Source organism: Peromyscus eremicus, chromosome 7 (assembly GCF_949786415.1).
Source record: "Peromyscus eremicus chromosome 7, PerEre_H2_v1, whole genome shotgun sequence".
Lineage (NCBI taxonomy): Eukaryota > Metazoa > Chordata > Mammalia > Rodentia > Cricetidae > Peromyscus > Peromyscus eremicus.
In genome coordinates this window covers 60,046,942-60,071,344 of record NC_081422.1, presented here as the reverse complement: position 1 = coordinate 60,071,344, position 24,403 = coordinate 60,046,942, and the positions used below count along the sequence as shown (strand labels likewise).

Sequence of the window (24,403 nt, the reverse complement as noted above, 5' to 3'; positions counted from 1 at the left end):
TGCCTGTAACTCAGCTCCAGAGGATCGGATACCTCTGGCCTCACATGCACATAACCATACACACACACATGCATCAGCACATAATTAAAAACAATAATATGCATCTACACATAATTAAGAATGATAAAGTAAATCTTTTTTAAAAAGTGCTTTAGGATAATTTGGGAGGAGAAAAAGGAAGTTGTGCTTGAGCTGTTCATTGCTGAAGCTGGGTGATGGCGGGCGGTGTGTGTTCATATTCTGTTCTCTTTTTTGCACATCTGTCATTTTCTGTAATAAAAAATGTAAGACAAAACTCAAATCTGGGGATGGAGATGGCTCAGCAGATAAGAACGGTTACTGCTATTGCAGCGGACCGTCGTTCCCATCACCCACAAGGCAGCTCACAACTGTCTGTAATTTCACTTGGGGATAGGAGGTGGCAGGAATCTGTACTCTCTTCTGGTTTCCACAGGAACTGTATGCATATAGTGCACATACATACCTACATGCAGAGAACATACTCATATGCATAAAATAATTTTCTTAATTAAAAATAACCTCAAATCTGAAATGAGGAAAAATGCTAAAATGTGGCACTATTCTTTTATCTTTTCTATAGATTTGATCTTTTCTAAATAGAAGGACAGGGCAAAAATCATCCCTCTACATTGAGAGGCCTTTTCTCAACACCCCCAAACCTTTTCCTTGTCTTTAATTTATCTGTTCTAGAGGGAGGCCCCACAGCCTAGCACTTGAGGTCCCCAGGGCCCATTCTGAGCAGTCTTTTGGGGCTGGGATAAATCTTCTGGCCACACGCCACCAGTTAGAGCATCCCCTCCATCAAGGACAGAGGGGGACTAAAATCCAGAGACATCTGGACAGTGTCCGAACATCACATGAACACGTGGAATTGCAAACATCTGCATCCGGGCTCCCATCATAGGTCAGTCTAACATCACCTAGATTTGAGTTTCACTTCCCATCCTCCTCCCTTTTCTCCTTCTGTTCACCCAGCAGAATAAAACAGCAGAAGGAGAACCAAGGCAATGAAAGAACTCAGCGTGGAATACTGCCATGCTCACAAGTTTTGGCCGGGGTGAACTTCTGAGCTTCCGGGGTGGGGGGAGGAGGGGGGGGCAATGGGTGGCTCCAGGGTATCCCGGGATCTTGCAGGGTAGTCAGAGGGTATCCATACCTGACTTCGGAGGGAAGCTGAGGTGGGAGGTCACATGAGCCCATGTGTTGGAGACCAACCTGGGCCACATAGCTAGGTTTGGTTTCAAAAGAAAACAAAACGCCAACCAAACAATAAAGAAAGGAGGAAAAAAGCCCAATTTTTTTTTGTTTGTTTGTTTCTTTTGAGTATGAAATGACAGGGAAATGGGCCCAAAGTGGAGCGCAGTGGGTCACAGAATTATAAAATTGTGACCGTGCTCTGGCGATGAAAGGCTGCTGAGAAGTGGAGGGATGGATAGGGTAGGTGGCACAGTTAACGGTGGGAATATGACACTTCAGCCAGTCTCCGTAAGGAGTGACAAGGAGCCAGCCCGCTGAGGGAGAAGGATTGGAAGAGCTATTCCATGCAGAGGGGAACAGCAGTTTCTCAGACCCTTAGGCTGCCCAGAGGATGGTTCATGTTGCTAGAGGAATTTTTACAACATTAATTTTATTGATTTTGTTTAGCTTTGATTTATTTTTCTTCCTTCTGGTTAAGAAGCATTTCCTCCCTTACTGCCAGACTGGATTCCAGAATGCCAGCCTCAGGCTGCTGCTACCAGCAGAGCGCACTGGCCGGAACATCGGTACCTTCTGCCCTGACATCTGGCATCGTCCAGCTTTCTCTGTGGTTTCTGTTTGTGTGTTTTTTTGTTTTCGGGTTTTGGCCAATCTAAGTTGTGTAATCGATATCTCACTGTCCTTGTAACCTGATTTTTTTTTTTTTTTTTTCTAATCCTGAACACATCTCATCACTCTTGTCTTATGTCTGCAGGCTTGGTGGGGTAGTGGGGTCTGAAGAGTCCAGAGTGCAAGGAAGGGCCCGTGGAGACATCAAGGCTAGGAGGGTCCCAGGGGAGCAGCATGCGGGGGACCTAGGGCAGCTTGAAGGCACAGAGAGGAAGTGGGAGCTGGAGGCAGGATATGGATGTGCGGATCAGACTCACAGCTGGGCAGACAGCGAGCAGGGTCTACAGAGAGACGCGGAACCTTTGCCGCCCACTCCCCCGCTCTGCGCGCTCCCGGCTCCTCCGCGCACTCCTCGCCCGGGCGGCCACGCGCCCTGTACGTCCTGCACCCCCGGAGCAGCGGGATGGAGGAGGAGCTGGCTTGGGAGACCCACGGCTGTGAGTCCCGGTGCGAGGGCAGGTGGACACGGTGGGGGCCCGAGGCCAGTGGGGAGACGCCGCGTTCACAGAGGGCTGCCCAGGGAGAGGCTGGCCCTTCACAAGGCCACCTCTGTCTCGGGCTTCTCTGTGGCTCTGTGACGAACGTTGCACAGGCGTAGGGCACAGTGGCTGCACATCTGGGACTCAGGGTATCCCGGGCGGGGCAACCCAGGGGTGACAGCGATCCTTGTTAATAACGCTCTTTGTGTGTCAGGCTTTGAGGCAGGTCAGGCCGGTAGAAGACTGTAGACGACCACGTGGGTAGGGCCTACTGTCATCTCCATTTTTCAGATGAGAAAGCTGAGGAACAGGATGAGGTCACATGACTGTATAGCGCTAGAAATGCTGAAATTAAGGATAGGGGTGCGGTTTAGCAGGTAGAATGTTTGTTTAATATGTACAAGGCCTTGGGTTCCATTTCACACGCCAGATAAAACCACGCACGGTGGCACACATCTGTAATCCTAGTACTGGAAAGGGAGAGGCAGGAGGATCAGGAATTCAACATCATCTTCCATCCTTGGCTACATAGGGAGTCCAAGGCCAGCCTGGGCTACATGAGACCCTGTCAACTACCACTACCACTACCACCACCACCACCACCACCACCACCACCACCACCACCAGTTCGCCCAGAATAAAATGTGGTTGTAGACACCATATCAAAGGAGGAACCAGGGCCTAGAAAAAAGGTGTTATGGTCGGCTCCATCCCTGAGTGAAATAAGGAACTTCAGAACCTCTTTCAGAATGTACCCAGAGCCAGGCTCCCTAGATGTGTGGAAGGTGTGCATGTGGTCATCAGCTCTCCTGGGAGCCCTTTGGTGCTCTGCCTAGGAGAGGAAAGAGGACCTGCCTTTGTCTCCTCCAAGAATTCTTAGCCCTGTTGCCCAGGCTGAGCCCTGACCACTGAACCCAGGAGTGCATTCTCAAATCCCCATAGTCCTGCCCACTGGATTTCAAAATGCTGAAGCCAGCTGTCATGGTCTGCCCAGATGAATGAGAAATGGGCGCTGGGCTCCATTAAGCATAAGTGTTGCTTTTAAGACTTTTATTTTTTAATTAATTAATTCCCCCCCCCAAAAAAAAACAGGGTTTCTCTATGTAGCTTTAGATCCTGTCCTGGAACTCACTCTGTAGACCAGGCTGGCCTTGAACTCACAGAGATCCACCTGCCTCTGCCTCCCGAATGCTGGGATTAAAGGTGTGAGCCACCACTACCCAGCTTAATTAATTAATTTTTTGAGACAGATTCTCACTGTGTATTCCTGGCTGTCCTGGAACTCACCATGTAGACCAGGCTCGTTTGCCTACCTCTGCCTCTGAGTGCTGGGATTAAAGGCATGTGCCTTACTTTGTTATTTTTGTTTGTGTGTGTGCACGTGCGTGTGTGTGTGTGTGTGTGTGTGTGTGTGTGTGTGTGTGTGTGTGCTTGTGTGTACCTAAAGATGAAGCCAGAAGAGGGCAGCAAATTCCCAGGACCTGGAGTTATAGGCAGTTGCCAGCCACCAGATGTGGGTGCTGGAACCAAACTCAATGCCTCTGTAAGAGCGACAACTGGACTAAAGCATCGAGCCATATCTCCACAGGATCTCCTCACTCTCACCTTTTCATGAGATAGGGTCTCATGTAGCCCAGACTGGATTTCAGCTCGCTAAGTCAGCTTGAATGCCTGACCCTCCTTTATCTCCTAAGTGCTAGAATTACTGGTGTGTGCCACGACACCCAGCAGTGTCCTGCTTATTTCTGAGGGGTCACAGCATTCTGCTGGGGTCAAGGGATCATTAGGACTTTCACAGCCAAAGGGAGAGTCATTGTTGAGGGTGTGTGAGAGGGATTCAGGGCAGAGAACCCAATGCTGATCAACGCTCAGCTGTCAGAGAGCCTGGTACGCATTGCTGAGGCTGGAAACGTGTGGGGCGAAGTGATGGAACAGATAAGATTTCCATTCTAACTTTGTCACTCGGTGCATGCTTTCCCGCTAAGACACTGGCCATCTGTCCCCGGATGCACAAAGGACTAGGCTCACACGTGAAGGTCCGAGGACAACTTTCAGGAGTCCAGTCTCCCCTTCCACCTTGTTTTTGATGCGGCGTCTCTCTTGCTGTTTCTGCCAAACTGTGGTGAATACTCCAAACTAGCTGACCTGCCAGCTTCTGGGCAAGTCTCCCGTTTCTTCCCCATCTAATGCCAACATTGCAGAAGTACTCCGGTGCGTCTGGTTCCTCACATGGGCTCTGGGAACCGAACTCATGGCATCAGGCTTGTGTGGCAAGCACCTTCACTTACTGAGCCGTCTTGAGCTTTCTTTTACAGTTACTTATTGTGTGTGTGCATGTGTGTGTGTATGTGTGTGTGGTGTGTATGTGTGTGTGTATGTGTGTGTGTGTGTGTTGTGTGTGTGGTGTATGTGCGCATGGTGTATGTGTGGTGTGTGTGTATGTGTGTGTGTATATGGTGTGTGTGTGTTGTGTGTGTGTGGTGTGTGTATTTGTGGTGTGTGTGGTGTGTGTGTATGTGTGTGGTGTGTATGTGTGTGTGGTGAGTGTGTGGTGTGTGTGTGTGTGGTTTGTGTGTATGTGTGTGTGTATATGGTGTGTGTGTGTTGTGTGTGTGTGTTGTGTGTATTTGTGGTGTGTGTGGTATGTGTGTGTGGTGTGTGTGTGTGGTGTGTGTGTATGTGTGTGGTGTGTATGTGTGTGGTGTGTATGTGTGTGTGTGGTGTGTGTATATGTGTGTGTGTGGTGTGTGTGTGTGTGGTGTGTGTGTGTATGGTGTGTGTGGTGTGTGTGGTGTGTTTGTGGTGTGTGTGGTGTGTGTGTGGTGTGTGTGTGTTGTGTGTGTGTTTGTGGTATGTATGTATATGGTGTGTGTGTGTGTGGTGTGTGTTTGTGTGGTGTGTGTGTGTGGTGTGTGTATGTGGTGTGTGTGTGGTGTGTGGTATGTGTGTGTGTGGTGTGTGTGTGGTATGTGTGTGTGTGGTGTGTGTGTGTTTGTGTATATGTGTGTGTATGGTGTGTGTGTGTGTGGTATGTGTGTGTGTGGTATATGTGGTGTGTGTGTGTGGTGTGTGTTTGTGTGTGTGTGGTGTGTGTGTGTGTTTGTGGTCAGAGGACAACTTTCCAGAGTTAGTTCTTTCCTTTCACTCTGTGGTCTTGGGGATTGAGCTCTGGTTGTCAGGCTTGGTGACAAATGTCCTTACCAACTGAGCCCTCTCACAACCGTTTTCCCCGTTTTCAGACTTTATTTTTGTTTTCTTCTGTGTGTGTGCGCGCGCGCGCGCGCGCCTGCAGAGGCTGGAAGAGAGCGTAGATCCCCTGAAGCTAGAGTGACAGGCAGTTGGAGCTGCCCAACATGGGTGCTGGGAACTGAACTCGGATCCTCTGAAGGAGCAGTGAATGTTCTTTACCTGTTGACCCATCTTTTAATGTACTTTTATTTTGTTTTTGTTTTTTGGTTTTTTGAGGCAGGGTTTCTCTGTGTAGTTTTGGTGCCTGTCCTGGATCTCACTCTGTAGATCAGGCTGGCCTCGAACTCACTGAGATCTGCCTGGCTCTGCCTCCCGAGTGCTGGATTAAAGGTGTGCACCACCACCGCCGCCGCCGCCCGGCCTAACGTACACTTTTATTGATTTATTTTGTGTGTGTGTAAGTATGCTTGCGCCAAGGTGCTCTTGTGGATGTCAGAGGACAACTTGCAGGAGAAAACTTCCTTCCTCCACCGTGTAGGTCCTGGGGTCAGGCTCAGCAGCAAGTATCTCTACCCTCTGACCCATCTTGCCAGTCCTTTTTTTTTAAAATTGGGTTCTAGGGATCTGAACTCGGGTGATCACACTTGTCAGGTGAGCACTTTACCTAAGCCTTCTCCCCGAGCCATGAAAGTGCTCTGAGGAAGGAGAGAGAACACAGAGGAGGGAGCCTTCCAACCAGGCAAGTAGAATTAGCTCCAGACGTGGAGGTGAAAGTGTTAGAATTTAGGGGCAAGGAGCGAAGAGGTGGAAAAATGAGGAACAGGAAGGTCTAAAGGTGGGAGATCCCACCTCCGGCACCCTAAGTCCTCACTGTCTCCTACACTGGGTAAAATCGGAGCCAAGGTGGTCACTGACTCCAGTGGTAATGAATTCCATCCTTCCCCAAGTGCATCCCTAAGAGTGTGGGGTCCCGGGCTGGAGAGTTGGCTCAATGGTTAAGAGCACTGACTGCTCTTCCAGAGGTCCTGAGTTCAATTCCCAGCACCCACATGGTGGCTCACAACCATCTGTCATGAGATCTGGTGCCCTCTTCTGGCCTGCAGGCAGAACACTGTATACATAATAAATAAATCTTTAAAAAAAAAAAAAAAAAGAGTGTGGGGTCCCTTCCTCTCACCCCAAATCCCTCTTTCTCCCCAGTGCTTCCCCTGGAGAGACAGCTCCATGAGGCCTCACGCCGGAATCAGGTGGAGAGGATGAAGGAACTGATTGAGAAAAGGGTTAACATCAGGGCTAGAAACCATGTAAGTATGAGTACCACACGGTGTTGTCACCCCAAGGGACAAGTCACTAGGCCAGAGGAGGTGTGTTGTGTTCCTGTGCATTGACTTGAGGATGGAGTTGGGAGGAGAGGCCTTATGCTCCGTCTTCATTTCTGGAGCTGGCCTAAGGATTCCAAGTCAGGCTTTGGCAAGTCCAGAGCTCAGACTTTGAACCTGTGTGGCCCACCTGGAAGGCCCATCTAAGAGACAAGGTGCACGTGGCAGGATTCTGGGGACCACAAGGGACCAGATTCCAGACACTGGGAGCGTATGTGAGGCAGCAGTTGAATTCAGCTCTCTTAACACCCGCTGTCCCCATTTGTGTGAAAAGCTGCAGGAGGCACAAGCCTGTTCTGGGAGTCTACTAATCAGGCAGGGAAGAAGTAGGGTCCGTGGCCCTGGAGGAACAGGATAGAGGAAGAAGTATGTCTTCTAAGTGGACATCGAAGACAGGCCAAGAGACCATGCAGGGTGGCCCCTCTCTGACTCAGAACTTCTGGCTCTGAGGAACCTCTTGGATGCTATACTAAGGCTTGGTTAGCGGGCATTGGATGCAGTAACCTTGACTGCAGCAGAGGGTACACTGTCTAGGGTGATGTGGTAGGGTATGACTTCAGTCTTCAGAGCCAGCTTGAGAGGTGTGGGAATAGTAACAAGAGTTATGAGTGTGTCTGCTGTGTCCTGGTTTTCAGAGCACTCATCTACCAGCTTCTTGGTGGCTGTCATTCGGTCACCAAGAAGAGGTGAGGAGAGTGGGAAGTATTGGCCCTGTGTATAGTTCCAGGCAGGTGCAGTGGGGCAGAGGCAGGTCACTTTAGGTCACACAGTATGGGGTTGGTGACTGATGCTTTGGTCTCAGTTCTTGAACAAGTACCTGCAGGGAAGCATGGCCTAGTAGTATGACAGTGCTTTATCTGTTTGTCCATCCATCCATCCATCCATCCATCCATCCATCCATCCATCCATCCACTCAACCATTCACTAATTATATTTACATACGTACTCATTGATGTCTTCATTCATTCATTAAGTGTATTCTCTCACGAACACTGGCTTATATGTTCATTCACTAAGAATTTATGAAGGGCATACTTTATGCTAGGTGGTGGGAACAGAACAGAACCCACGACAGCTGTGGTCCCAGACTTCATGGAGTCTGGTGGGGCGGGGGGCAAAGACAGCAAGCTAACTATCTCATTCCCACTGTGATAAACTGTCCCATAAGCACAGGGAGGGATCCAAGGGGCTTTGTCCCATCTGGAGGTATCCCAGAAGGCTTCCATGGAGTGAGGCGAAGGGCAGTGTTTCAGGTAGAGGGAATGGTGTGGCTGAAGCCCCAAGAAGAGAGAGCTGGCGTCCGAAGATTACACTGGAAAGTCGTGCTGCCTCTCATGAGCTGAGATGGTAGCGAAGTGGACTATACAGAGGGAGGCTGGTGGCCCAGCCTGCTCAGATGGACGGAGGGCCAGAAATCAGGATGAACTCCCAGGGTGGCAGAGAGCGAGCCAGACGGTCAGGCCCTTTCGACTCATTGTGAGGGAAAAACCAGACACTCTGTTTCCCTTGGGGACATTGAGAGATGTCTTAGGTCACATGTGGCTTCCCAGTAGGAAGAAAGATTTGGAGCTGGAAACCATCTGGCCCCTCTGAGAGGCAGTTGGGGGCAGTGCCAGGCCACACAGGGGCTCGTAGGTCCAGGCTCAGGCGTTTGCCCCAAGAGCAGTGGGGAGCTGTGAAGACGGGGACAGATGGGTCCAGTCAGTGTATCTTATGATATCTGTTTTGGCTGTACCCTATCAGGGAAAAGGGACCTCAAGAAGGGCTGGATCTCCAGCCAGCTGGTCACCAGAGCCACCAACAGCTCTTCCTCCCTGCAGGCCAGCTGTCTTGCTAGAGAGGGTGTTGGGGGCAGGCCAGGCGGCCGGGTAGAGTGACAAGCTCCCTCTCTTCCTGGCAGGTGGGCAGAGTGGCCCTGCACTGGGCTGCAGGTGCTGGACACGAGCAAGCTGTGCGGCTGCTCTTGGAGCATGGGGCTGCTGTAGACGACGTGGACTCGGTAGGGAGGGGTGTGTGTGTGTGTGTGTGTGTGTGTGTGTGTGTGTGTGTGTGTGTGTCTGCCTACCTTTCTGCCCCCCAGGGGCAAGGACATCCTCAATCTGTCTGACCTGTGAACAAGTTGTCATTGGTGAGACTGTTGCCACTGACATGCAGATGCTTAGGTACAGGCTGGGCCCAAGTCAGTCTTAGGGATTGGTGACATTGGATCCATTCCATTTTCCCTGGCATGGGAAGAAAGTGCTCTCTATTATCAATGGCCTTTCAGTTCTGGGGACATTTTTGGTCCTTCATGATACCATGTGATGAGGGAGATTGGTAAGCTATAGAACAAATAGGCACATGGATCAATGGTGGCCTGCTTAGTAAAGGGGCCAAGAAGAGGGTCTCCTGTGATAGGCCACGGTCGGCACCTGAACAGGCAACTTGCTAAGAAACTGTCCTGGAGCAGATTGGGCAAATCAGTAGATGGCACTCTACTTGAAAGGGAGGGAGCCCCAAAGATCTACAGAATTGCCTCCCCAGGTTTAGGAGAAGGGCTGAATCTGACAGTGCCATTTGATACAGATATACTTAAAAATGGATACTTAGGGCTAGAGGTGCGGCTCAGCTGTAGAGTGACTGTCCAGCATGCATGAGGTCCTGGATTTTATCCTCAGCACTGGAAAAAAAAAAAAAAAGGAAGGAAGGAAGAAAAGAAGAAGGAATAAAGGAAGGAAATAAGGAAAAGAAGGAAGGAAGGAAGGAAGGAAGGAAGGAAGGAAGGAAAAAATAGAGAGGTCTCAGGGAGCCCAAGCTGGCTTTGAACTCAGGGATGACCTTGAACTTCTGTTCCTGCTGCCTCCACTTCCAGAATGCTCTAAAGTGTTGGGACTACAGGTGTGTACCATCATGCCCAGTTTATGAGGTGCTCTGGATTAAGCCAGGACCTCATATGTGCTAGGCAAGCTCTTCCCCAACTGAGTTACACACCTAGCCCCCAAACTAAATTTAAAATAAACAAACAAACAAACAAATAAATAAAAACCCATTGGGTATTGTGTCACACACCTTTAATCCCATGTTTAGAAGGCAGAGGCAGACAACCTCAGTGAGTTTAAAGCCAGCCTGGTCTACATAGTGCGTTCCAGACCAGCCAGGGTTGTATAGTGAGACCCTATCTCAAAATAAATAAATAAGTAAAGACAGGGGAGATGACTTAGTGGGCAAAGGTGCTTACTATGCAGCCTGGTGGCCTGAATTCAATCATTCAATCCATGGAAGCCACAAAAAAGTAGATGGAAAGAGCCAAGTGCATGGTTCTCTTACAACCTCCACACGAGCTCCACCTCATGCTCGGGCAATAAATAGAAGCTGGACGTGATGACGCACACCTTCGATTGCAGCGATTGGGAGGAGGAGACAGGAGGATCAGGAGTTCAAAGTCATCTTTAGCTACATAGCTTGAGGCCAGCCTGGGCTACATGTGAACCTATCTCAAAACAACAACAACAACAACAACAACAACAACAACAACAACAACAACACTACTAAGCAAACCTGAGCTCTGTTCCCTCCAAACGTGTTCTTTTATTCTAAGTGGTCCCTTCTACTGAAGAAGCAAAGAGAGTAGATGGCAGCCGTTTCCACTTCCGGTTTCATCCAACAAAACAAAGTTTCCAATAGTGTATCCGCCTCTGTGTAAACAGAACTGGGGCTGCAGACACCGCTCAGTGGGTCAGAGGACTTGTTGCACGTGCAGAGGACCCAGGTTTGATTCTCAGAACCCACATGGTGGCTCACAACCATCTCTAACTCCAGTTCCAGGGGATGTGTCATCTTCTGGCCTCCTCTGGCACCAGACATACATGTGGTGCACTTACATACACACACACACACACACACACACACACACACACAGGCAAACCCCCCATACATATAAACAAAACAAATAAATATTTTAAAAAGCGAGCAAAACTTTTTTTTTAAGTGCCTACAGCATGGGGTTCTCTGGACTGAGCAGCATCTATAGTTGAATGGTTTGGCCGTGTGGACACAGCCACTCCCCTGCCTCCTCCCTTTCTCCTCACCTCCCTTTCTCCTTTCCCCCAGTTTGGGATGAATGCACTTCTCCTGTCTGCCTGGTTCGGCCACTTGCAGATTGTGCAGATTCTGGTCAATGCTGGGGCCAAGGTCCACTGTGAGAGCAAGGTAAGGCCGCAGCTGGCAGCCCCTCGGCTTCCCTGCTTCTCCCCTCCATTTCCTGCCTGCTTCTGCCTGGCCCTCTGGAGCCTTGTACCCCCCGCTGAGCTGAGCCCTGGAAACCCTTCCTAGGGTGGAGAAAGGGCGGGAGTGTTTTCATCCACCAACTGTCTCTCATCTGGCTGTTCCACCCCACCCCCGCTTGGGTGAAAATTCTCCAGTTGTCTGGTCAGCTGACTTCCATATTTACAGACAGGGCAGTTGGGAAGATGCGCCGAGGCAGGAGGTCTTTCTTAGACCTTCTGCCAAGCTCTGCCCTCCTCATCCTTAGGGTGGTGGAGGGAAGGATCCGAACCCAGGGTACCAACTCTTAGACCTTGGGTGGATAACTTTATCACCCACGCCGGTTTCCCATTTGGAAATGGTGTGTGTGTGTGTGTGTGTGTGTGTGTGTGTGTGTGTGTGTACAACTTGCAGAAGTTGGTTTTGCTCTTCCACTGTGTGGCACCTGGGGATCAAACCCAGATTGTCAGGATGCAGGTGGCCATTCCTACCGAGCCATCTACCCAGGCCCCAGTTTAGATGTCTAATCTCCAGATAGGTTCCACTTGGATCACCCCTCTTTTACAATCTTGGCAACAAAACACTCTAAAGTTTAGTGACCAGTGCCCGGTCCCGCGGGCCAGGTTATTTGATGAGACTCGAGGAGGCACCTCCTGAAAGATCAATGGGGGGGAGAGAGAAAGGAGACCAGGCGCGGAAAGGAAGACAAAGTCAGTCTGAGTTGCGTCGAGGTCTCCGTTTATTGACTGGGTGTTGAGGCTTATAAACAGGGCTTCAGGCAGGGAGGGGGAACAGGGGAAGCATGGAGAGAAGAATGGAAAATTCCTAAGAGAGGGTGAGGTCACTTTGGTCCCAGGCCCCTGCAGCTGGCTGACTAGCAGGTACTCCAGGAAGTTGTACAGCCCGAGGTTAGGCCAGGGACTTCCTGCTTTTGTAAGGTTTGATAAAGTAAGGACACCGCTGTCCGGAGGTCCCCAACAGACCAGTGTAACTGACTTCAGTTAAAATGACTAGGACTTACTCTTTTTCTTGATTTCTTCCCTCCCCTCCCCCTCTCTCCTTTCCTCTTCTTGGTTGTTTAGACAGGGTCTTACTCTGTAACCCAGGCTCATCTGGAACCCACTGTGTAGCCCAGTGTGGCCTCAAGGCAATCCTCCTGCCTCAGCCTCTTAAGTGGATTATAGGTGTCAGTCAATGTACCTGGGATTCTTTTCTTTCCTCAGTTTGAGGCAGGGTCTCACGACATAGCCCTACCTGTCCTTGAACTTGTTATCTTCCTGCCTCAGCCTCCTCAAGGTCTTGCTGATATTGTTCATAGCTCCATGGTTGGTTAAGTCATCCCTCTGGTTTTGCTCAGACTAACCCATGAGGATATGCTTGGGCTGGCTGGACTGTAGGGTATCTGGAACCTCTGTAGGGACACTGGGATAATGTCCCCAGTTTCTCCAGTGGCTCATAGAAGCCAGCCTGGACATTCTATGTGGCTTCCTTGGGGGCAACAAAATAATAAGAACGGGCCTGGGGATGTAGCTTAGTTGGTAGAATACTTTCCTAGTATCCACAAGATCCTGGGTTTGATCCTAACCACTACATAAATTAAGCATGGTGGTCACTCTGGTGGTGGAGGTAGAAGGGTAAGAAGTTCAAAGTCATTCTTGGCTGCACAGCAAATTTGAGGCTAGCCTAGGCTGTTTATTGAGAAGGGTGTCTGCCGTATTGCCCAGGCTAGTCCTTAACTTCTAGTCTCAAGTGATCCTCCCCACTGAGCCTCTTGAGTAGCAAGGTGGACTACAGTCATGTGCCATACCTGGCTCTTTTTCTACAGTACTTTTTAATTGGGTTAATTTCTCACTGATGAGCTTTTTGGAGTGTTATATATATATATATATATATATATATATATATATATATATATATATATTGGATACATTTTGACTTAAATTTCAAGCAGCTGTTTATGTTCCTCTAATTACTTCAGCATGCGTATCAACTAGAGTTTACATACAGTGAGAGCCACAGACCTCAAATTTAGACTCACTGAGTTCTGACAGCTGTCAAGATGTAGACCAGTGCTCTGCTGATTCTTAGGGTGCAACAATGGATGGTGAGCACTAAAAAAAAGTGCTCCAGGGGCCGGAGAGATGACTCCGTGGTTACGAGCACTCCTTGACCCAAACTCGTAACTACCTGTAGCTTCAGATTCAGGAGAATCTGATGCCCTCTTCTGGCCTTTGAAGGAAGAAAGGGGGTAGGTGGGAGGGCAGAGCATACACACATTACTTAAAAAAAAAATCTTTGCAGCCAGGCGGTGGTGGCGCACGCCTTTAATCCCAGCACTCGGGAGGCAGAGCCAGGCAGATCTCTGTGAGTTCGAGGCCAGCCTGGGCTACCAAGTGAGTTCCAGGAAAGGTGCAAAGCTACACAGAGAAACTCTGCCTCGAAAAAACAAAACAAAACAAAATCTTTGCTTTACGTGGATGAATGTTTTGCCTGCATGAATGTATGTGTACCACACGCATGCCTGTTGGATCCCCTGGAACTGGGGTTATGCATGACTATGAACCACTCTGTGGGTGCTGGGAACCTGGGTCCTCTGCCAAGAGCAACAAGTGCTCTTAACTGCTGAGCCAACTCTCCATTTCTAAAAATACTTTTTAAACAGAATAACAGTGCTCCAGGGACTCCAACCTTAATGGGGGGAGGGGTGAAAGTTCTGGGTCATTAGTCCGTTGCAAGTCTCCTTCATGTCACTTCTTTAAATGTCACTCAAGAGACCTTTCTCTTCCTACCTCCCCTTCACTCTCAAAGGCCTCTTGACTCCAGATCCAGCATTGTACATCTGGCCTTTGTTCTCCCTGGGAGGTTAGGTCTTAGTGACCTTACACTGAGCACTTCAGTTGTCGACTTCATTTTTTAATTCATTTTTACGTGTGTGTGTGTGTGTGTGTGTGTGTGTGTGTGTGTATGAGTTTATTCACACCACATGCATCTAGGTACTCTAAGAGGCCAGAGGACATCATATCCCCTGGAATTGAAGTTACAAGCATGTGTGAGCCATTTGATGTGGGTGCTGGGAATTGAACCTGGGTCCTCTGGAAGAGAAGCCTGCTTTTAACTGCTGAGTCTTTCCAGCCCTGTTACTGGCTTCTTTATTTGCAGCTGTATGAAGGAGATCGGTGCCTAGAATTCTCTCGTCTGGCACCTTCTTTTTTTTTTTTTTTTTTTGAGACAGGGTTTCTCTGTGTAGCTTTGCGCCTGTCCTGGAACTCACTTTGTAGACCAAGCTGGCCTCGAACTCACAGAGATCCGCCTGCCTCTGCCTCCCGAGTGCTGGGATTAAAGGCGTGCACCACCACCCGGCATCTAGAATTCTCATACAATTGCTCCGTGGGATGTTCTTGGGATTGCAAGGGCTGTTATCTTACAGTTTGAAATCACTTTTCTGTTTATAAAATGTTTCCTAGCTGGGCATGGTGTTGCAAACCTTCAATCCCAACACTTGGGAGGCAGAGGCAGGAGGATCTCTATGAGTTCGAGGCCACCTGTCTACATAGTAAGTTCCAAGCCAGCTAGAGACACATAAATACTTTTCTTGTGCTCTGACTTGCACTGAGGTGGTCTATGCGTAAATGCAGACTCAGAGAGGTGAAGACAACTGGGCCCAAGCCAGAGTTGAGGAGTGTGGAGCCAGGCTTTTGGCTTCTGGCATCCTGGTTGCTGGCTGCCTCGCTGGGTCACGTGTGGGCTCTCTTCATCATTGACAGCATTGTTGCCATGGGAGCTGTGTGCCAAGAGACAGGTAGTGTATGAGAGAGGGGCCCTTCACAGACTCCGGGGACCTGCTTGGGCTTGTTTCCAGGACGGCCTGACCTTACTGCACTGTGCAGCCCAGAAAGGCCACATGCCTGTGCTGGCCTTCGTCATGGAAGACCTGGAGGATGTGGCCTTGGACCATGCAGACAAGGTAAGACTCATGCAAAGCTATTCAATTCTCCCATTGGCTGGGACTTCGCTAGGTGTACCCTGTTAGTGAGGACACTATTGGATGTGTCTTATTGGCTCAGGCTTTACTAGGAATGGCACACCTGGAGGGCATTCTTTTATTATGGAGGAAAACTGTATTCTGTCTTGACTGTCCCTGGAGGGGACGTGACAGGTACACAGATGGGCAGGATGAAAACAGAACATAGTTGACTCTCCCTTCCATCAAGGACTAGACAGGTTAGAAAAAAGAGCCTGTTTCTGCTTCCTGGAGTAGGGGGCAGTTAGGGAGGGAGAGATTTAGAGTAATTGGAAAGAGGTAGAAAGCATCTTTGGAACTTTGAAGGCAGGAAAGAGCAAGTGTGTGATTTCTGGGAGACTGGAATCATGATAAGGGAAGTTAAAGGAGCCGGGGGTCCCCATGGAGATCTGTCTCCGACCTGAGGGTTCTCTCTTCATATGGCTGGCGGCCAAGAGGCACTGAAGGACTGGAGTAGAAGAAGATCTCCTCCCAACAGAGGGGCTGTTGTTGGAACCTGGGGCTGAGTGGCAGGGATAATGGGGTGGGAGAGGCCGCTATAAGTACAGAGAGGTGAGGAGCCCGGCCAGCAGGCGGGGAAGGTGTGCACACTGACAGTATGAGGAGAGGCTTACTGTCTCTCCCCTTCTGGTCAGCTGGGAAGAACAGCATTTCACAGAGCTGCTGAGCACGGACAGCTGGATGCCCTGGACTTCCTCGTGGGCTCTGGCTGTGACCACAGTGTCAAAGACAAGGTACTGTGACCAAGAGGCACTCTACCGCCCCTGACCAGGCTGCAGAACTCCCTGTGCCTTCTTGGTCTGGGCACCTCCTAGAGCTTACTTTTTCTTTTTCAGATTTCTTTTATGTGCATGAATGTTTTTCCTGAATATATGTGTGCCATGTGGAGGCTTGGTGACTTCAGAGGTCAGAAGAGGGTGTCAGAAGGTTGTGAGCCACCATGTAGGTGCTGGGAATTGAACCCAAGTCCTCTGGAAGAAGAAGTGCTCTTAACCACTGAGCCATCCCTCCAGCCTCCTAGAGCCTACCTCTGACTCGAGTTCCGCTAGGGGGAAGACCCCCAAAGGCAGGAATGTGTCACATGTCTGATGTTCTTCTAGTGGACACTTTAGTGCATGTGGGCCAGCTGGTGGGTGTGAGATGTTCAAGATGAAATTTCTTTTCTTTTTCTCTCTCCCCCACCCCTTTCTTTCTTTAAGACAGTCTCATACAGTCTAGGCTGTATCAGAAAATGATCTGGGACTTGTCCACCTGTCCCATCTCCCAAGCACCGGGTTTGTAGATAGCACTGCCATGCCTGGTTTATAGTCCTGGGGACTGAACCAAGGGCTTCCTGCATGCTAGGCAATCACTCTACAAACTGACGAACATCCCCAGCCCTTATCTTATTTTTAAAGAAACATACCTGCTTCGAATCATAAGGAGCAAGAGTGTGTGCAGGACCTGGGCCTTGAGAATGCCCCTGGTTGTGGCTTTTGGTAGTGACAGGCATGAAGCTGGTCAGACTTGGTTCTGTAACCCTGGACACATCACTCTGGACCTTCACTGCTCTGTCTGTAAAATGAGGGGGCAGCTCTAATGGGGTTTCTGTGACATACTGAAACTTGAGGACTCTGTTGTCCGCAAGCCTTTTCAAACAATCGTCTTCCTGCAGGAGGGGAACACGGCCCTGCACCTGGCTGCCAGCCAGGGCCACGTAACCGTGCTGCAGAGACTTGTGGACATCGGGCTAGACCTGGAAGAGCAGAACGCGGTGAGTCAGCAGCTAGGGAGACAGACAGGGATGCTCGCTGGCTCTCTGTCTTTGAAGCCCCTAGCCTGTGGTGCAGTGGACTTTGTCTTGGTGGAGACCTGGAGCAGGGCATGTTCTCCCACTGACACCCACCAACAGGGAGTGAACAGCAGCCCCAGGGACCTGGCTGAGCAGGGAGCCAGACAGGATTGTCAAACCATGAGCTGGTGTGGTGGCGCACGCCTTTAATCCCAGCATAGGAGGCAGAGGCAGGCGGATCTCTGTGAGTTCGAGGCCAGCCTGGTCTGTAGAGCGAGTTCTAGGACAGCCAGGGCCACACAAAAAAACCTTGTCTCAAAAAACAAACACACACAAAACAAACAAACAAACAAACAAACTATGAGACGTTGCCATTTCCCAGGTGATCAGGGCGACTTTCTGACACAGGAGGGACAAGATTAGTGAGGGTGAGGTGGGTTAAAAGGCAAGCAGAACATGGACAGAGGTGTTGATGAGGTCATCGTGTCATCTGCATTCCACACATGGGATCATCAGTGCAGGCTCAGAAGCCACAGGTAACCAAGCCCTTCGTCCTCACTAGTACGTGGCTGAGCGCTCAAGGGCCCAGAGGAGAGGTGTGTGCTCTTGGCTCCGGGTTTGGCTCCAGCTTCCCCAGTCTCCAGTCCTTGCCCTGTGTGTTTCAGGAGGGTCTGACTGCTTTGCACGCAGCCGCTGAAGGGATCCACGCTGACTGTGTGAAGCTTCTCCTCAGTGCCGGGAGCAACGTCAATGCCCTCACCCAGGTAGCTAGCCCTCCTGAGACTGTTGGCTTCCCTAGCCTACCATGCCAATCAGACTCCTAATGTGCCGTGAATAGAGGCTTTAAGGCAGTCACCCTGCGTTCTGGTCTTGGCTTCCCCACAGCTTAGCTACGTGGCCTAGGACAAGTCATTGCCGTAAAGGCCCCAGAGGGCTCTTTATGAACTGCTTGGCCTGGGCAAATCACCGACAGCTCCTGCCATGAGACTTGAGTGGGATGTGAATCTTGGTGCCCTGTCACATGAGAGATCCCTGGAACAGTGTCCTGATGCCTGTTTCTCTCCAGAAAAAGCTGAGATGCCTCCACTACGCAGCCCTTGGTGGCTCTGAGGATGTGTCCCGGGCACTCATCAAGGCAGGAGGGTGCACAAATGTGGCTGACAAGGTAAGTATTGGGCCTGGATCGAAAGGATCCACACTGCAGTCTCCCATAAATGTATTAAGCACAGGAGCGAGAACTAGACACACCCTTGTGGATGGGGTGAGGCAGACTAAAGGAATAGTAGCATTTCATTTCTGATGGTTTGTCAGGAGCAGGCTTGAAACCAAGCTTGGCCATCCTCCCAGCTGAACTACCTGCACCTGGCAATCTTTAATTTTTGCAGACCCAGACACTTACCACTTAGTTATATTCTGTCTTTCTGTCGTGTGTGTGTGTGTGTGTGTGTGTGTGTGTGTGTGTGTGTGTGTACATGTATGGAGAGGCCAGAGGTCAGCATTAGCCGTCTTCCTCAGTCACTCCCCACCTTATTTTTTGAGTCAGCAGGGTCCTTCTGGCTTTGCTCCCCCAGCACTGGGGTCTCAGGTGTGCACTGCCACACCCGGCTTTTTATGTGGGTGCTGCGGATCTGAACTCAGGTCTTCATGCTTACATGGCGAACACTTTACCAACTGAGCCGTCTCTCCAGGCCAGGTGTTAACTCTTTTCCTATTAGAAGTCATCAGGGTCTGTGTAATCCCCTGGTCAAGACAGATTTTGTTATCAGAAAGCCCAGATCCTTCTACCTTGGGAGTCTTCTCAGTTTTGCTAAATAAATCTGTTTGCTCTGGGAGTGGGGAGAGACAGAGACAGGGACAGGAAATGGAGAGAGACACACAGAGAGAAAGAGGGAAATAAAGTGTGTGTGTATATATGTGTGGGGGTGGGGGGGGGTGGGGGGTGGGAGGGGAGAGAACCTGGCCTTGAGTATTGGTACTACCTATCACTTGCAAACTGTTTGACCTTACTAAACCTGCTTTCATATACATGTGCACATATATACGAATTATCATTATGTAAATAAGGAGATATATTTAAAAAATATGCACTTCTCTTTTAAATCTTTTAAATGTGCCGTGTACATATACCCAAGGCTGGCATAGCGGGGCCTCTAACCTGGCACGAAGATACCACCCTCCTTATGGGTCAGTTTTAGGCCTCCAGTTCCAAGCACGTGGCTGTGCCTGCCTCAGGTCACCTGTATTGTTTGAGAGACTATAATGGCCGAGTTAACCCCACCCCACCTCCAATCTGCAGTCCTCGGAGGGGCTTACTGGTTGATCTCCATGTCTCTCCCATAGCAGGGCACTGCTCCTATACACCTTGCTGTGAGGCACAACTTCCCTGGTCTGGTCCAGCTCTTCATAGAAGCCCACAGTGATCTGGATGCCACGGACATTGTAAGCGACTACAGAAACCATTCAGACCCAGGGTTCTCCCAGCATGACCTAGAGTTGAGAAGTGAATTCCCATTTTAGCTTTCTGAGGTTGTTGGTTTATTAAATTCATGTGTTTATGTGTGTATGTGCACAAGAGTGTCTGTGTGAGGATATGCTATGTGTGCCCTGGGAGGCCATAGGAGCATCAGATCTCCTGGAGCTGGAGCTCCAGGCAGCTGTGTGCTATCCAATGTGGGTGCTGGGAATTCTACTAGGATCTTCTGTAAGGACAGTGCCCGCTCTTAACCACCAAGCCATCTCTCCAGCCCCTGTTTATTTTATTGTATTTTTTTTGAGACAGGGTTTCTGTGTAATCCTGGCTGTCCTGGAACCCACTGTGTAGACAGGTTGGCCTTGAACTCACAGAGATCCTGAGTGCTGGAATAAAGGCGTGCACCACCACGCATGGCTCCTATAGGCTTTCTGCAAGCTTTACCCTCCCCCTGTCTTCTCTCCAGAGGCAGCAGACTCCCCTCCACCTCGCTGCTGAGCATGCCTGGCAGGATGTAGCAGAGATGCTCCTCGTTGCTGGAGTTGACTTAAGCCTGAGAGATAAGGTACCTCTGCTCTAAGCAGCCCCCCTTTCAAATTTCCACTGTTCCCTCCCTCCATGTCAGAGACACTGCCGCCAATGCCTCATGCCTGCTCTCGGAGTGCTGAGGACCTCCTGTGTGGCTCTGAAGTCTGTCTCCAGGACACCCTCTGTCCTCTGGGGCCCCTCAGCTGTGGCCCAACCGTCTGCTTGTGCCCTGGTAGCCTTCTGTTTCACCCCTCCCCCACCAGACTGTTAGTTCTGTAAGTCATGTGGTTAGCAGCAGGGGTAGCAGGACCAGCCAGCATCACACTGCCTAACACCTCCCTGCGCATGCAACAGAATTTGGGGGTAGCTCTCCAGTTCATTGTGCCTCAGGGTAGCTCCTTCCTTAGATGGCTGGAGGCCTCAGGAGAGCTGAAGGTGTGGGGTGAGGCCGGAGGAGTGGGCATTTGCATGTCACTCAGGGAGGTCAGTCAAAAAGGAGAAGGCCAGAATTGGGGGTCATATTCAGGCCAGACTTGGGAGGAACTCACTGCTTTGAGCTGAACCCAGGAAGCTGGCTGCAGGTAAAGAGCAGCTTCCCATTTCACTGCAGACCCCTGCAAGTGATTGGCCATGTGGGAGGCCTGGAGCACAGGGTCTGTCTGGTGCCTGGCAATTGGTAGGCAGATGTGGCAGGATGGCCCATGCCATCTCCATGCTCTGATTTCTTCATCTGAGAAGTGAGAGTGGGGACATCATGTCATAGGTGGAGTTGAAGAGTGAATGAAGGCCACGTGATAAGGTCTAGACCGGTGGTTCTCAACCTGTGGGTCATGACCCCATGAGGTTACCTACCATATCAGATATTTACTCTACAGTTCATAATAGTAGCAAAATTATAGTTGTGAAGTAGCAATGTATGGTTGGTGGGGGGTCACCACACCATGAGGAACTGTATTAAAGGGTCACAGCACTAGGAAGGTTGAGAACCACTCTTCTAGGCTTGTATATGTGTATGTTTGTGTGAGAGTATGTTCTCGTGTGTTTGGGTACCCATGGAGGCCAGAAGAGAGAGAGAGAAAGAGAGAGAGAGAGAGAGAGAGAGAGAGAGAGAGAGAGAGAGAGAGAGTGTGTGTGTGTGTGTGTGTGTGTGTGTGTGTGTGTGTAACCAGAAGTGGTGCTAGATTCCTTGGAGCTGGAGTTGCAGGTATTTGTGAACCACCGAATGTGGGTGCTGGGATCCAAACTGGTCCTCATGGTAGAGTGGCTAGTGTTCTTAACCTCTGAGCCATTTCTCCAGCCCATCTCTAGGCACAGTTAGTCTGATGAAATCAGAGGTGGTTGCTGGAATAACAGTGAGTCTAGAGGCAGCCCTGCACCGCCCTGCACTGCCCTGCAGGAACTCCAGCTCCTCTCTGCCTCTTCTTTACAGCAAGGAAAAACAGCCCTGGCAGTGGCTGCCCGCAGCAACCACGTCAGCCTGGTGGACATGATCATCAAAGCTGAGCGTTTTTACAGATGGGAGAAGGTACCACCTCCATTAATCCCTCCTGTTGCAAAGCCTTGGCTGTGCATGGAGCTGGCTTTGAAAGTCGTAGCCTCAACCGATTCTGGGGACCCTATCTCTACGTGGGTGGTCATCTCTGCCTTGGGTACCACTAAGATTGTGAGGACCTGGAGATGGGCAAGCACCCAGACATATTGAAATGAGGTCGGCTCAGTTCTGTGCTGGTGAGATCCTGGCCAAGGAATGAATTGGTTTGAATATATAAACTTCACGGGTGATAAAGGAATGGGATGAAAACAGAGAGGTCTCCGGCTGGAGGCTTTGTGGGCGAGGTGGCATAGTAGTGCTCTTTTGACTGTGGCAAAGGGTTAAAAGTCAGGGAGATGAGTTCTAGATGGAGGAATGGTGTGGTGTCCAATAGTCATGGCAAGTCACAGCCAGACAGGGTGGTGGACATGAAGCCACAGGCCCATGCTGATTCAGGTTCCAGGGCTCTATGGCCTGTATCTAAGATCATGAAGCAGGCCCCAGACGGCTCCTGCACTTTTGGGATCTGCCCCACAGGAACACCTTTCATTCAGGGATACCAGCAACCCTTCTAGAAAGAACCTGACCTTTAAGCAAGACCATCGGCAGGAAACACAGCAGCTCCGCTCTGTGCTGTGGCGACTGGCTTCCCGGTGTCTGAGGCCCAATGAGTGGAAGAAACTGGCGTATTCCTGGGAGTTCACAGAGGCTCATGTCTGTGCCATTGAGCAACAGTGGACAGGTACCGCCTTACCCTGCCCTACACCAGGTGGGTGGGGACATGTGAGATGCATTCTGAGTTCTGTGCTGCTGGGGACAGAAGCTTGTGGAACCCACAACCCAGCCCCACTCAACTTCCAAAGCACTCCTCCCGGCTCCTTGCACAGACTGTGCGTCCCTGTTCCACCTCCTTTGTGACCTTGAATTTTGCAGAATCAGCTGAAACCCATACCCACGGTTTATACACTCAGTTAACTCCATTCCCTGTGGAAAAAGGAGAGGCCACTGTTGACATTCCTTTTTAACATCTGTTTAGACATCTAGACCCTGGCACAAAGGCATGAAAGGGAAATAGACATAAAGCATATCATGCTGGGGCAATGACTTGGTGGGTAAGAGCACTCGGTGTGCAAATGTGAGGACCTGAGGTCAGATCCACAGTGCTCAGATAAAAGCTAGGCATGGCTCAGTACACCTGTAACCTCAGTGCTGGAGTGGTGGGCGTGCAGATAGAGAAGGGTCATTAGCGCTCGTTAGCCAGCCGGCCTAGCCAAAACACAGCGGGCTTCACCTTCAGTCAGACCCTGTCTCGAGGGAGTACGAGGAAACGTGATAGAACAGGACGCTCGATGTCCCCCTTTGGCCCCCACATGCAAGGGCACAGGTGCACACACCATATGCACATGCGTAGACACTAATGTACACCACACACCTATACATCAGAGAGAGAGAGAGAGAGAGAGAGAGAGAGAGAGAGAGAGAGAGAGAGAGAAACATTAATACTAGAAAGGAAAAGAGCCAATTCTTCAAATTCCTATACATGAGGAAGTCTAGAAGAGTCAAATGAAAAACAGAATCGATAACTGAATGGAATGGCTAAATACAGGATAAAATATACAAACACTATGCATTGTCAATAGATGGGCCAAAAGTAGATAGAATTTTTGGAGATTTCTAATGAGCATCTAAGGCTGAGAACCATGAACCAGTACTGGAGTAAAAACATGGCCAGCTGCCCCTCACTAGGCTGTGTTTTCATCTGTATATTAGATCCAGCATGTGCCTGAGGCAGGGACTGTGATCGTTAGAGATGAAGCATATAATTGATATCCTAGAACCTTGAAGACATAAGACATTTTTTAAGAGTAGACAGGTAGATGCCTCAGAGAAAACCTGAGGCCATGGAAGTTCTTCAGCCTGAGACACCAATCACAAACCCACTCCATCTGAAAAGCTGTACCCTAACCCTAACTTCCAACCCAGGCCTCCTATAGCAGAGAAAGGCCTTTTTCCTGCTGGGCACATTTAGGATGCAGTAGATGACAACATATGCCTGCTCTGGGAAGGTACCATGGTGGCCTTTACTCTCATTTGCAGGAACCAGGAGCTACCAGGAGCATGGTCACCGGATGCTGCTCATCTGGCTGCATGGTATGGCCACAGCTGGGAAGAACCCCAGCAAAGCACTGTTTGAGGGCCTCGTGGCCATCGGCAGGAGAGACTTGGCTGGTAAGTGAGTCATGGCTGCAATGCTTGGGCCCTTAAAGGACCGAGCAGGTGGCTGGTTCTGGGCAAACTAAGGGCTCCTTACCCTGTCTTTGAGTAATATCACCAGTGAACCCTGTTTCCTTCATAACCACCAAAGTCACCAATGGCACTATAATCTTTACCTCCCCAACTGTCTCTGCCTTCTAGTTTGGAATAAGGCTGAAACAGTCCTGAAATGAGCCGCAGACTGGCTTAAACATCGAGTTGAGCCTTCCGAGGCCAGCATAAGGTACTTAACCACGCCACTCCCAAAAGCCTAATTTGAGATTCCCATAGTGGCTTGCGACTTTCAGACAAGCAGGATCAAAAGCTATGGAGCTGGGCTGGAGAGATGGCTCAGCGGTTAAAAGCATTCGCTGTTCTTCCAGAGGTCCTGAGTTCAATTCCCAGCACCCACATGGTGGCTCACAGCCATCCCTAATGAGATCGGGCTCCCTCTTCTGGCCTGCAGGCATACATGCAGACAGAACACTGTTTACATAATAAATAAATCTTTTAAAAAAAAAAGCTGTGGAGCTAATCCCTCATTAAAGGCAAATTGGCTGATGAAAAAGTCTTAAGCAATGGAGTGTCCATCAATGCGGGCAGCATGGGGCAGCTGCAGCGTGGGCTACAGGCAGTTCCTGGCAGCCACGAAG

The 24,403-nt window shown here is 50.0% G+C and overlaps 1 protein-coding gene across 1 annotated transcript; it reads left to right on the top strand.

Annotated features, from left to right (window-relative positions):
* Positions 1–2,290: 2,290 nt before the first annotated feature.
* Positions 2,291–23,944, top strand: Ankdd1a (ankyrin repeat and death domain containing 1A). The gene is made up of 15 exons (XM_059269049.1): positions 2,291–2,324; positions 6,756–6,859; positions 8,835–8,933; positions 11,024–11,122; positions 15,036–15,140; positions 15,833–15,931; positions 16,852–16,950; positions 17,634–17,732; positions 18,035–18,133; positions 19,309–19,407; positions 19,905–20,003; positions 21,396–21,491; positions 22,035–22,239; positions 23,595–23,726; positions 23,913–23,944. The coding sequence occupies exons 1-15, from the start codon at positions 2,291–2,293 to the stop codon at positions 23,942–23,944; spliced, it is 1,500 nt and encodes a 499-aa protein (XP_059125032.1).
* The last annotated feature ends 459 nt before the right edge of the window (positions 23,945–24,403 follow it).